The 15,098-nt window shown below is 37.6% G+C and overlaps 1 protein-coding gene across 1 annotated transcript in view; it reads right to left on the minus strand.

Annotated features, from left to right (window-relative positions):
• Positions 1 to 9,065: 9,065 nt before the first annotated feature.
• The window catches only part of vipr1b (vasoactive intestinal peptide receptor 1b), a 37,782-nt gene continuing 31,749 nt past the window's right edge, over positions 9,066 to 15,098 (minus strand). The window contains exons 10-13 of the mRNA XM_026361234.1: positions 14,278 to 14,369; positions 13,612 to 13,741; positions 12,978 to 13,019; positions 9,066 to 10,854 (exon numbers count right to left, since the gene is read on the minus strand). Coding sequence (XP_026217019.1) covers positions 10,663 to 10,854; positions 12,978 to 13,019; positions 13,612 to 13,741; positions 14,278 to 14,369 — 456 coding nt within the window. The 3' untranslated portion in view covers positions 9,066 to 10,662. The remainder of the gene's footprint in view (positions 10,855 to 12,977; positions 13,020 to 13,611; positions 13,742 to 14,277; positions 14,370 to 15,098) is intronic.

Raw genomic sequence — 15,098 nt, forward strand, 5'->3', positions numbered from 1 at the left:
ACAGGTGGAACATTACATTTTTATACCTAATAACTACCGTGTATGGTGTCTATGGTGTCTTTGTGGGTTCAATTAAAGTCCAGACAGATGTTCTCATCTGCTGAGTCATCTAAGTGTCCTGCTCAGTGACACGCAGCAAAATTAACAAAAATAATAAACAAACATCCATGGGTAGGGTGTGGCATTAAAAAAACCCACTGCCTTATAGTACAGTAGTACACCAATAGTTTGTCTTGACACAGACTATTTGTGTTTCTTTGCAAATAATACTTGCACATTTGTTCAAAAATACATTTTGTATTGTGCCTACCTGTAGAACACATAGTTTGTTGCATGAGGAGATTGCCTGCAAACTGTCTTTCTACAAGGGCTAAGATGAATGTAAGACCTTGATTCATATGGCATATGACATTTTAAAAGGACATATTAAACGAAGGAGTATATTGTGCAGCTCTTTTTCATGTAAAACTCTTACTTCAAAAGATACACTTGGGTTTTAATACAAGTTACAATAAAGAAGGAAACATCACTGATGGTGTGACGTTGGTATGACGATGTTGCAGACGTGGCAGACCTTCTTGCTGGGGTTTAGTTTACTATTTGTGTGTTTTTCTAGACCATCTAGTATTTAATTAAATCTATATTCTGTAATAGCAGTTCAAAAGGACACAACCTTGAGGGTGATAGATAAAATTAGTGAAATAAAACACGTCTGTTCTTTTCTCCTATCCAGTCATAACAAGTCTGATCCTCATTCAGGTTTCAGTGGAAGGGACTCTGGTGATAAGGGTGTCATTATATAGACAATCCAGTTTTCAACCTCCTCACATCAATGGAGTAAGATATGAATGGCCTTTCATTCCCTCAATTGATATCAGTGAATACAGTTTCCAATAATTTCACAATTAAGCTTCCATTTCATTTCTGCCCTTAAAACACTGCAGTAAATATTTGACTAATTGTGTCTCTAAACACTCCTTTGCCCCTAGTTTACAGAAACTGACTTGTGTAGCACTAACCTCAGTGGTAAGTTGTAGAAATTTGGACATGGGGTGGCAAATGAGTGTCAGGAGGTTTTGACCGGGTGGCATCGCATGTTGAAACACTACTGTACATGGGGGGTTGCACATGTATCATCAAATTATTGAACAACAAAAATAAACAATAGAAAGCACACAGAGACAAGAGCACAAGTGGTTTATATTAAAAGGATGGAAATAAACGTTCAACCTAAAATAAAGTTTGTTATGCATTGTTTTTGTCTTTTTTACACTTTTGAGATGTTTTATTGTGGTGCAAATCTGTAATTTGTGCAGAGTTGGGCTGTAAAATCACAGCGAGAATATACAGAAAGAAAACATTTTACAGAATTTTACTTCAAAATAATATTTGGTATTTCATGATTGCTAGAATTGTTTGGCAACTTTGCTGCCAGAGTTTTTACTGTTGTTACATGATTTTTTTTTATAGTGTGTCCTCTTTTGCTCCTCTATAATCTGCTCCTGATTATCTGTAAAGCATGGAGAATGTTCTTAGGACATTTGAAGTTGCAACTCAGAAACTAATTGGACGTGTCCCTCACAGCTTTTAGTGGCAATATAAATCCACAGCCCCATCAGTCCTGTAACAATCCATCTAAATTAAACAATCAGCTTCAGATGTGATCCTCATTTGCAGGAATTAATTTCTTCTATAATCAGCAGAAGCCCCTGCCCTTTTTCACATAACAAATCAGCTTAACAGCAGCGGTGGGCCTGCTGAAATGTAGCAATTCTTTCACTTACAAACATATTGGGCTCATACTGTACATATTCACATAAGAGCAGAACTGTTTGTCTCATCTGCTCCAGATAGTAATACTTCAAATTCAATTTACAATTGTATCCTGTAGGATGTACAGTTTATCATCAAATATAAACTTAAAATTACAAAATGCAAACCACTGCTCTATAGTTAACCTGCAAATGTGTGTGTTGGCAGCGAAGAACCCTCCAAAACAACCTTACAAGGTCATTCTTCTTGTCTTATTTTTTTAATGTGATTGCAGGAAGTGTTCTGGAGTACTCTCCAGGACTGTATGAAATTACTCTAAGGTGTGGTACATTTAATCAAAGTGATTCACTCTAGCACACACTCTTCTATCTTTTAAATCTTTGTCCCAGGTTCAGTTCTGGCAGCCTACACCGTTTTCCATTAATTTCAAATGCATCATTCATCTCTCTTTCTTGGTGCCATGAGTGTCGCAGTCTCTGTGTGGACGTCTTTTGTATCAAAAAGTGGAGAATTAAGACTGGGCAATTAAAATTAGACCTTATTTTATCTGCTTCTTCAGCATCGGATCCAAAGAAAAAGAACATATTATTCTTTGTTTTTCATTTTCTTTAAGTCTATTATTTAATCAGATTTATATTTAATATATTATTTAAGTTCAGTTTTTCTTTTCTTCAACTCCTGAAGGACAAATCTTCCAAACCTGAGGGATTTCAGGTAAGCCGTTGCTATTGAGTTGATCACTTTGTAGGCAAGGGTCAGGGCTTTGAACCTGATGCAGGCATCCACTGGAAACCAGTGCAGAGATTTAAAAAGTGGTGTAACATTTGGCACTCAAAAATGAGACATGGTGCTGCATTTTGGATCATCTGGAGGGCTTTGATGATGCATGATGGTAATGCTGTCAGTAAAACATTGCAGTATGCCAGACAAGATATGACCAGAGCCTGTACAGTGAGTTGTGTTGTATAGAACAAAAGCTAGGGTCTGATTTTTCGGATGTTGAAAAGAGCAAATCTGCAAGCCCTTGAGACAGAGGAGATGTGGTCGGTAAAGCTCAGTTGATGATTAATGATCACCCACAGGTTCCTGGCACATTTAGAGGGGACAATCAGTGTAGACCCTATCTTGATGCCGATGTTGTGTTGTATTGAAGGTCCAGCAGGGAAGACGAGAACTTCTGTCTTGAAGAGGAAGAGTTAAAGATGCCTCTGTTTCATCCAATCAGCGAAGTTGTCGAGGCATGCAGAGATGTGTAGTGAGACAGTGGAGTCATACAGTGGAAAGGACAGTAAGAGCTGTGTGTCATCAGCATAGCAATGATGGAAAAACATGCGACTGAATAATAGAACCTAGGGATGAAGTATAGATGGAAAAGAGTAGGGGACCAGGAACTGAGCCCTGCTGCATGCCAGTGGAGAGGCAGTGAGAGATAGAAATCCGCCCCTGCCAATATACCCCAAAGGCACATCCAAACAAGCAGGACTTAAACCAGGCTAGAGCTGTCCCAGTGATGCCCAAATCAGAAAGTGTAGAAAGGAGGATGTGGTGGTTGACTGTGTCGAAGGCTGCAGAAAGATCAAGTAGAATTAAGACAGAAGATTGAGCCTCAACTTTTGCAGCCTGCAAAGGTTCCACAATCTTCAGCAGTACTGTTTCTGAGCAGTGATCACTCTTAAAGTTGGACTGGTTGACATGTAGGACGTCGTTTCTAGAAAGGTCAGGTCAGTCAGTTGATTGGAGGCTGCTTGTTCAAGGGTCTTGGCCAGAAATGGAAGAAGAGAGACAGGTCTGTGATTGTCCACAAATGAGGGGTCAAGAGTCGGTTTCTCTAAAAGGGGGGTGATCTGTGCCTGATTAAATGAGGTGGGAAAGGTGAGAGATGTGTTAATGATTTGTGTAATGACTAGGATTTCTGTGGATGCAGTTGTTTGACATAGAGTGAAGGCAATATGGTGCCTAAGTTTTAAGTTGCTACGGTAATTGATCATGTACGATTTAAAAACTATGTAATTATCCTTAATCTGGAAAGCGATATTTTTTGTTGCAAAGTTCAACTTATTATTTAAATCCAGAAACTTTCTGTATTCTTGTACTCCTTTGAAGTTATTTGTGAAGTTTTATAATGTTGGCAGAAATGATGGCTGAGCTTTTACATTCATTTACATTCAATGTGTTCTAGCTATGATGTGTGGATTCACAGTCTGGTACTCCAGACGTTAGGGCTATACAGCATGCCTCATATGCTAATTAGAGTGTTCAACAATTTATAAATCCATGGTCTTTGATGTTCGTTCCTTAGTAGCTTGACTGAACAGAGCATGAAATAAAAAAGTAAAGGTAACAAGGTTGTCCTGCCTGTTTCTCTAAGTCATCTCTCAACAGCACAATAGAGAGGTATATGCAATGCCTGCAAAAAGTCTTCATCCTCTTGAAAGTTTTCACCTTTAATTTTTTACAGCAATGAATCATGGTCAATTTGCTTTGGTTTCTTTTTCAAATGTTTGGCTGGTGGGGAATCCGGACCTCGATTGTTGCATGGTTGTTGTTGTTGTTGTTGTTGTTGTTGTAAGCATAGTGTCTCCCATCTCAAGCAAAGCTTTAAACTCTATCGGAGGAGTCACAGGCGTCTCTCTTGATGGTCTCTCTCGCTGGTCTCTCTCGATGGTCCCTTACTGTACTTGCATGGTCACTCACTTTTTAAAAACAACCTGCTGTAGGCAGATTTACACATGTGCCATCTTGCTTCCATTTCTTAATTGTGGATTCAACTCTACTCCAAGGGATAATTATTGACTTGGAGGCTTTCTTGTATTGATCTCAAGACTTGTGGCTGTAAGTGGCTTTTAGTGTCTGTGTTGGTTTTAAGCAGGATTTATACAGATACTGTATTTATCCTGCAATCCTTTAAACATAGTCACTGCACTCAGGTAATCTCCTTTTAACAGTTTTTTTTTTTTCATTTAAGTAAAGACTTTACATTCTGTTGAGCTGTGCTGTTATTGATCTTTACAATGAAACCTCAACATGTTTATAGAAATATAGTGATAACTGAAATGTATAAATTGTTCTTTTATTGAAGTCACCCCCTTTTATGAAAACCACAAAAATCTGAAACTTGACTCTCAACGCCAATGTTTTCTTTAACAGTCTATAAAGTCACTGCACAATATATAAAATCAGACAAAAGAAAATTCAAGGCTACTTTTTTAGAAGTTTGTTAAACATTATTATTTTTTAAATAAAACTACATTTTTTTTTTTTGGTAAAGTTAAATTGATTTCACAAATTCGTTTTAAATTTCTTGGTTTAATGGATACCATTACATTAGAAGCTGTTAAAGGGAGTGTGTGAGAAGTCTCCCAGCCAAACCAACCCAGGCGTGAACACAATGAAACCACTTCACGCAGACGAGAAGGCATATTTTAAATACCACACGAGTCATATTTTCCCCAATTGAATCATGTATGCATGTCAAAAGTGAGATCAAGCATCCTGTCATTGTATAAATGTGAGGAACAATTTCCCAAGCTTGTTTGTACCCTGCTTAAAAATGAATGACAGTCTGCGCTGTAACTGTTTCTAGTGTAGTGTGTGTTGGCAGTGACAGATCACTTTACATACTGGATGTAGGTGCAAATGTGAGAAGAATGGCTTTCTAATGTGCTGCAGGGTATGCTAATCATGAGTGAGTGTACCTTATAGATCAAGATGGAGAAAGCAGCACCACAAGAACAATGCTCCAGAGAACTAAAGGACAATAACATACCTTTAAGGGGCTGTAAATTTATTTCTTTTTTATTTCTTTTCTAGGGGTTGTGGGAGTGGTGGAACACTTAAAACTTAGGCAATGCCTTTTAAACTTGTTATGAGAGCTGTGTAAAAAGTGAACACATTAATAAAGTATGACAGACACAGAGCAACATTTCTATGATTTGAAGTTGTGGTTCTGGTCACCTGACAATTTTTAGTTCAGTGTTTGTTCAGAGCATGCTGTGGTACATGGTTTATCTGTTGTTAATGGAAAGAAATGATGAATGCAGCTTCAGTGTCTTTGATTTATACTAAAATAAAAGTTACAATAAAAGCCATATATAAAACCATAACAATATGCAATTACACTTGGCTTTAAGATGTTGACGCTTAGATATTGTGTTTGTCTTTTACCTCACTTGTAATTTGCTTTGGATCAAATCGTCAGCGATATGACTAAATGTAAATGCGAATGATGCCAGAAACTGAGCTGGTTGCTCATGTTTCATGGATAATTTTTGTAGTTGAGTCTCCAACTGGCCATCTTGGTGGCTGCTTGCAAAATCTTAGCTAAACAATGCAGAATTGTAATGCTTCACTAAATTGTGGCTTGGACCCTAATGTATTTAGTACCAGCTGCAAAAGCAAATTAAAAGACCGGAGATGAGTTAGAGCCCGTCTCTGTAAGTCCAGACGATAAAGCTAAGAATTTGTCACTATTCCATTAAATGTTGTGAATTAAAGCCCAGTCCCCAAGAAACCAATGAGTAAATGAATCATGCCTCTGAAAACACAGTGACCCACCCAATGTTCATCAGGATGGCTCCCAACCACTGATCAGGTCAGACTTTGCTTTCTCCTTAAATAAGGGGTGATCCTCTCAGAGCTGGCTGTGAGGACAGCAGAGAAGATCACAGCAGTTTGGATAGAGCTAAATTGTTTGCTGAATCCTTTACCTTTCCAAACTTTCTCTTATTTGTTCTATAAATATGTAACCATTGTCATGAATATTGAAAGCTGCTTTAAGGCAAGACACCTGTCACATTTTAAGAATCACAGAGAATCTGAAAATAACTTTGTTCATCTTCTTTTTGCATGTCACTGCCTGTTTCCTGAATTCAGCTGGTACATCTAAGACCCTCAAATGTCTATGTTTAAGCTTTCTGACATGCTAACATTAGGACTGAATATATAAAAAGAAATGTGTATGTTTGATGACTACATTTCATTATATGGGTCTCAGGGTTGGTGTTGAAATCTCTTTATGCTGTATCATTACAATTCCTATAAATAGTTAAACATGCTATATGCATGGTCAATTCCACTTCAGAGACTAAGCTAATGAGAGATTAGGCCCATGAGCAGCTCATCTGAGAGACCAGACATGGCACAGTGTGTTTGTTAATCTCTTTATAGCTCATGGTGCCTTGGTTAATTTCTCCCTTCATCGTGGTGCTGAGTACAATGAGAGGTCTGCTGCACCAAAAAATAGCAATTGGACAATAGTCGGAATAACTCAAATAACAGGAGTTTCATTACACCAGCATAAACTCAGCAGGTCAGTCAGACCTCTCAAATATTGTAACTGAAGTGCTACTGGCACTGTGAGGAACTTAAGCAAGAGCTGCTTTTATTTCTGACTAGTGGATGATGATTCAGATCATTTAGTAGAAGAGGACAAATTGAATCATTAACTTAAGTTGAAAAACTGAAGTATGTCCGACCAAATTTGCTATTTAAAGTACATGAATATGAGCATCAAAGCATCTTAAAGGATATGGCTGTAACTCAGTACTATCTGTTGTGTAGTTTATTATATGACAGTGCATCATATTTTATAGCCTGATAATATGTTGAAAGGTACAGTCCTAATTTGTGAAGGAGCAACTAACTGTTAAATGTTTTTGTAGTGGAGAGCAAAGTTTCTGAAGAAGAAAGAAGATATAACATCATCATGATCATCATCATCATTTTGTCTGTTTTTGATTTTGAAAACATTAAAAACAGTAATTTATACTTCTAATTATAAGATAATTTTTCAAGTATACACACTTATATAACATCAAGTCTAGTAACTTATATAATATTTAAGCAAGGGTTGATGTGGTGTTTCACATTTTCTCATAGAAAACTAAATTTACACATTTTATTATATTTCTAAATAATTTATTTCTTATAGTTGTGTGGCACAATGTTAGAATTTTGGCAAATGGCTAAAGTTAAATCTCCCACCAACATAGTACTCTTTACATACACTGTATCACAAAATGAATCATTATAATAATATACAAAACAAGCTATTTTAAGACTAAAAAGTCACTTTACGTTTACACAAATGTGAGCTTAGGCTAATAAATACAGTACATTTTGTAGCTTCACAAAAGTATCCATTACACCAATGTTACACACACGACAACACAAAACAACAAAGCAAACAAACTCTTAAATATACACTGCACAATCCAGTTTGCAAACAAAAATCTATATTACACATTTCGAATAGTTACTGTAAGTGCACAGTAAAATGAGGCTTGATTCCAATGTCCCCTTTTCCTAATCTCATTGATAGACAATAAACATGCCAGATTAACAAATCACTCAAAGATAAAATATCTAGTAACATGTGACTGAACTTTAAAACACTGTGTATGGCTACTATAATTTTTTATGTTGTTTGTTTTTCAGTATTAATAAATCTATTTACATTTCACACTATGAGAGGTACATTGGCAAATTCACACAATTACATTAAAATGTACTGACTACTGAAGCCAGGCAGGAAACAACATGTGATAATGTTCATTTGACCTTTTTCTTGAATACTGTACTGAGATTGTTTTCTTGCTGTAAATAGGAAACTACAGCTAATATCTGGTCAGCTTAGCTTTGCATCGAGACTGGTAGGACAGGAATGAACCACCCTATCTTTGCTCAAAGATAACTGAATGTAAATGCTTAAATATGGAATGGATGAAAATTAATAATCTACAAAAAGCCAAATGTGAAAACGACAGGTTGTGGTCTACACGGGGTATTATGGTGGTGTTAAACAGTTCAAACAGGACAAAACTCACGTTTTTTCCCATTAACAGTATCTATGCTGAGATAAGCTAAGCAGCGATAGTAGCTGACAATATTTAGCATAATGACGTGACAGAGATAGCCGACATTTTATCTAAACCTGTCAAGAAAGCAAAAATGGAAGAACTATTCCTTTAAGCCTTTGTCAACAGAACACCCCATTTGAGGGCCTTTGCAGTTTTACAACATTAGGTCTACATTACCACGTGTTGTTCTTTTCGTTCTAACCCTTTAAAATCAGCAGTGAGTTGACATGACAGCATTTTTCCTGGTAAAGCTGGACCTTCTGGATGTTCCCTCTTGCATGAACATGTAAGTGACTTTCAAGTCTAACCTTGTAAGCTGGAAAGCACAATGATATCATCATGGTGACAGGGCCAGTCATCCATAGTCTCCACTGACTTGTCAACTTCAAACTCTTCGAATGGAAAACTTGAAATCTGACAAGTCGATTGAGAATATATATATATATATATGTTTTTGTTTTTTTTTTTTTTACAGTAAAGGAGTTAGGAGTCAGTCTACCACAGCATCACCAAGAAAGTTTCTCTTGTACGTGTATTACTCTCCTGTATTATGAAATTAAGGACTGGGATTCCGCCAGATTCAGCCGGCTTGACACAGACTGCTACACAAGTTTGTACAAGAGAGTTTTATGTTTCTGGCATGGCATTAAATCCCAAACATGGCAATAACTGGAGCAAACATTTACTGCAACACATTACTGATACTGTAGCCACAATACAATCTGTATGGCACCGTGGCATCTGTAATAATTCTTCATGTTTTACACTGTAAACTTGTCTGTACAATGTTAAATGATTCTTTCCGGTGTAAATGTAAACATTCAAGGACTGCTTAAATGCATTGTCCCTTCAGAGTTGCTTTGCAGCCCAACAGTCAGTGAAGCTCAGACTGACAGCGTCACTTCAAAACGGTGAGATCAGGCACTCGTCTGTGATCGGCACAAAACAGCCAGAGTGCCTCAAATTAAAAAAAAAATGTAAAAATTAACCCTGTCAAAAGCTCAGAATCACACAGTACAAGAGGGAAAGTTGTACTGATAAATGGGAAAGCAAAAGGTTGACCAGTCTCTTGTGAGAGTGATAGTGCAGAGAAGGGCATTTGTACTCCAAACCCATCAGCGTGAATCAGCATCACACTGGTCACCCGGTCTGAAGCCTCATCCGTTTCTGGAAGTTTCCTGCTGGTTATCAGCTTGTCTTTCTTTTTCTGTCTTCCTACACAGTGAGGAAAGCAAAATGTAGCTCTGCTCTGTTCAATTTGCCTAAAAATAGGCTTTAAAAACACATTTCCTATTATCACTCGCATTAGGAGCTCAAGCACACCTTCTTTCTGATACAGTTTCTTTGCCTGCGATGTCACTGCATACACTGTTTGAATATGAACACGCACATTTTCTAAAATATAATCAGCTCCTTTCCTTCAATTGGCCGTGTCAGCCTTGTTCATTTTAGCTGGAGTAATACACTAAGTGATTTTTAATCGGCCCATAATTACATCAAATTGCGTGTCTGCTGGTGCAGTTCACGTTTGGATCTCTCACATAACCCCATTAATATGTGACATTTCACTTTTCCTGGTGCCTGAGCACCCACAGAACTTAAAAACACTTGACCAAATGATCCATGATGATCTGACTCATAAACTCACCTGTACATGTGCGGTGAAATACAACAATTCAATGATCCTCATTCAGAAGAGCAAAAGCTGTGTTTGTGAAGAAATTAGTTTGAATCTTTGTCAACTAAATATTTCTGTTAAGGAAGCATGAATGTTAAAAGCTGCTTAGAGGCAGATAAGTATACCATTATTACTATGCAAGTGTCACACTGTTCTTTTAAAATCATTTTTCTGTCACTGTCATCACTGTCTTTTTTCCCTTTTGCACTCAAGCATCCTCCACGAGTGCATGTGTTAATGACGGACTGTGTTGTTATTTTTATTTTTTAATTCTAGGATCTTACAGATGTTGTGTCTTTTCTGCCATGAGAATATTTTCTACAGCATGTGTGTCTGTATCACTCTTTGTGTGAGTCATATGCTAGACAAGTCATCATGACAGGAGGCTGAACCCCGGTGTGTTTTGGGGCTGGATCGTGTCAGCATGGTGATCTGGGTGCTGAAGTTGTTGCTGCTGCCAATAGACGGGTGTTGGTATTTGGTGTCAGAGCCCATGTATCTCTGCAGATGCCACCTTCGCCACTTCCTCTTGATCTCTCCTTGTACCTATGATTAAATAACATTAATTAGGAATCTTTGGTAACACGTTATAATACAGCCTGTGTTGTAATCAAAAAAAAAAGAAAGAAAGAAAGAAAGAAAGAAAGAAAGAAAGAAAGAAAGAAAGAAAGAAAGAAACTGGCAAATTTATGCAGTTTTGAAAGATGGAGGAAATTAAACAGTACATTATTCATAGCTGAATTGTTTATTCATGTAAATCATGGTGCATGAAACCTGATGCATTTTACTTGAAACACAAGAAAAACTAGGTTAGCTTGGCCCCCAACAGCAACCAAAGCTGGAGAGATCAAGGAAACATTAAAAACATCCAAAGAGGAGAAATATCAAAAATAACTTTTCACACAAAGAGTATTTTTCATTCAGACCAACTCAGAGTGAAATGAAAAAGGTAAAGGAATCTCTTGCTGCATAAATGTTGAGGGAGCATCAGTATTGCCTCGTTAAGATGAAAAATAGCTGAGGAGTAATGCAGATGCATGTTTTTTCTTCTTCTCAGACTGTGTTGAATGCATCTCTAAATTGAGTAATAGATTTTCAAATCTATTTGAAAGCACTGATTTGAAAAGCTCTGCATCTCACATATTAAAAAGGCACTCTGCCAATTTACTATTATATGTCTATAAAAAGTACTTTGATAATGTTAGACTATAGTTAAAAGGGTCATTCTGAGAAAATGGAAATAAACCTTGTCCTAAGGAGAGGTTTGTTGCTATGATTTGCTGTCTTTACTGGAGATTGGGTGCTCTGCCTCTGACTGATTCATGCAGTCTTTTTGCTGGGGTCTCTTTATTGATTATTTCGACTCAGCTGAAACTAAGTAGTGTATGTTGATTTATATGCTCTTTTTGAGTGCGGCTTAATGCGCAGTGTATAACAACCTTTGAATTGTTTCATCGAACCTGCCAGAATAGTGACAATACATAAACAATCACAGCCTGCGTGGACACTGACAATGGCAGATGTAGAATGCAACTCTTTGCTACTCTGGCAATGTCACGTAAATTTGTATATTGGTCTGCAGATCTGTGTGTAGCTGTGGCGTATTGTAACTGAGAATTATCATGTTTCTTCAACATTAAAATGATAGGGTGTACAGACATAAATTGCTAACAGCTATTTTTGCATAACAGCCCAATTTGCGAAAAAACCTTCACCATTGTGTTTGAGAGGTGGACACAATAACAAAACAATTTAAAACCCCTGTTTTAAATTGTTTATTAAGAGTCCATGAAAAAAGCTAAATGCCCTTTGTTTGATGTGAAAATCACTGTAATATCTGTAATATCTACTTTGCCAATGTTTTATTTCATATGTTTCTGACTTGATATGTTTTTAATGTCATTTAAATTTCAACTACACCAATAAAACTAGACTTTGGTCCAAATCACCAACAAAAGCAGAGAGCTCTTGCTCCATTGGCTTTTTCTTACTTCAGACCAATTTAATAAACATGTCAGTTTAGAATATTGTGTAAAACATTTCTTACCCAAGTGTTTTGGTATAAAGAAGCATGTTACCCAGTGGATCAGTGTGTTTGTACTTTTGATTGTTTTTGGATAACAACAGAGGTCTACAGCACAGAGTTTACAGCACAGAGTTGGCTTTAATGTCTGCACAGTGTCTACATTAAAAATATGAGTAATTTAGAAAATGGTTTAGAAAAGTTCTCCTTTAACACTTTACAAAGTGCACCTGAAAACAGCACCAGATTAAAATTCAGGCAGCATAGTGTCGAGTCTCGCCATCCAGCCCATCACTGTGATTTTGTCTGGCCCAGCACTAGGAACAAAACTAATCTGCCCACTGAGAGCCTCTGCAGACATCACTATGTAGCTCTCTGCCAAAAAGTGTGTGCTTTTTACAGCCCTCCTGCCCCGCAGGCAGAGTGCAGAAAATATGCCATGAGGAGGTCCGAGGGAGGAGAGACATCTGGAACAAGCAGCACTGGTGAGTCATCTTCACAGCTCCATCCACTTTTCTGTACTGTGTGTGCATGTAAATGTCGCACTAAGGGAGCCAAAAAAGCTGTGACCTATCTCTACATGGAAATCTTGCAAACAGCGTGTTTACACAATCAGTGTTCACATCTCTGTGAGGGAAGTACCTACCTCTCCGTTGAGGAAGCAGTAAAGGACAGCGACCACAAAGCCCTGAACAGAAAAGAGACAAATAATAGTTTATGTTACTGTGATTTTTACAGTTAAATCCATTAATGTCGAAGAAGAACGCGCAGAGAATGATTGAGATATAAATGGTACGTAAAACCAAACATATAAATGGTGTGCACCGACAACAATAATGCATATTACACAATGATTCTTCTAATAGTAATAATGAGAAGTAAGGATGACAATGATGAGGAATGTGCTCGAAAGGTTGTCATGGTTTCTAGGCAGTCTGTAATGCAGCTGTGCTGTCTGACTGCATTCTCCACCATTCCTCATTATGTGATGAACAGAAATAACACCAGGGGTTTAAAATGGTAACACTGCCACTAAATCAGCCAGCAAACTGCTTGGAGACCTGCCACACTTTCCTGCAAGGGTTTCTTTGATAGAAACATTTGCAGGTAAGTGTTGACAGCATGCCAAATTATTACTTTGGACCTTCAAAGAAGTTCCTTTTAAAAATTAATGAAAAAGTTTTTCATTGTTGGATTCACTCCTGGAAAACGTGAAATGTGCATTGAAAATGTAGATTTTTTTTCTAGAATTACTGTCTCCTAAAGTGTCAGTATCATACCTGAAATGACCCCAGAATCAGGTCAAAAACAAGCCGAAGCTCAGTCTTCACTTGCTCTGGAATGAACGCGAACACTATGAAATTTATCCCAAACAGAGGAATCAAAAGCAGTGTTGATTTCGCCAGTCTCCTGAAACGACAAAGCAAAAAGCAGATTTGTACCTTCAGTGAAACCAATTTTCAATCTGTCTCAATATACAGCATGCCAATAATGCAATTTAACTCCAGAGTACTTTTCATTTTACATTTCAGCTCAAAGGAGCAGAGATGGAAAAAACACCATTAAACGTGTCAGTGGGAAAACAGCTCATGCATTATGGCTGGTTTATGAGATGCTCTCCATCACAGACAAAAAATCACTTAAATACACAGAGCACTATATGTCTGTGTAAAGCAGCTGCCGGGGGGAGAGAACAGCAGGCTGAGTTTTCCTTTCTGAGGTTCTGAGGTCATGCCTGCTTTGCTTTGGGCAGAAAAACTTTAATCTCAGCTTTCTTCTTCATTCGATCGTCTTCATTCATCCTGTAATTGAAGTTTAGCTGTCACAGAATGACCATCAAATGCAAAAGACGGGAAAAGTTATTATGTACACAATTTCAACCCACAGCATTTGAAAGGTGGAAATCATGGAAGTTGAAGCATGAAAACATATTAAATGATGCTCACGAGTACTGGTTGGACTCATTTCTTCCAATGTCTGGACAGTTGATCTTCTGACGGAGGATTCGAATGATGCAGATGAAGAGAATAAAGTTCATCTGTGGAGAAAAATCACGTGTTGTGTGAGGACAACAAGGCGTATATTACAGATTTGATTGGTCGGATTACTGATTTGTTCATGAAATATTTCGTCTCACTGCTCCTTCACACGTTTCCAGAGTTTTGTCTAATGGATGAGAAGGACAGCATATTAAAAGATGATGAATTTCAACTTGCTCTGATTGGACTGTGCTGCTGTCCTGTCAGAAAATGAGCATCTCTAAATTGTTCATTTGCGGTGGACCCCTGATTCAGCAACACATCACACACATTATGATGCCACCAGTCAGTCACTGCAGACAGAAAGAGACACAGCGATCAGACAGCCGGGCTGTTGATCCTGATACTAATGTAAAGCAACACAACTGAACCTGCTTGCTCAACAAGAAAGAAAAAAATCCCACACACAATGCAGGACATCAGCAGACCTCTGTAAAAGATAACAACTTGATCTCAGCGACTGGTTTGTGCTCACTACAGTCTTGAGATGAAATGCCAGGCAAAGATTCAGCTCCTTATCAAAACATTGACCATACTTTATAAATCTAATTCTAACCCTGATTCAAAAGTACATCCAAGATGTATTCATCTCTCATACATATACAGGCTATGTGTGTGTTCAGGTAGTCCTTGAATACCCTAAAGTCTAATCAGTTTTTGCTGAGGCAGACCCAGGGCCTCTATGAAGCTTCTTCTATTTAAACTCTGTGTATGTGTCTGTAATTGTG

Source organism: Anabas testudineus, chromosome 2 (genome assembly GCF_900324465.2).
Source record: "Anabas testudineus chromosome 2, fAnaTes1.2, whole genome shotgun sequence".
Taxonomy (NCBI): domain Eukaryota; kingdom Metazoa; phylum Chordata; class Actinopteri; order Anabantiformes; family Anabantidae; genus Anabas; species Anabas testudineus.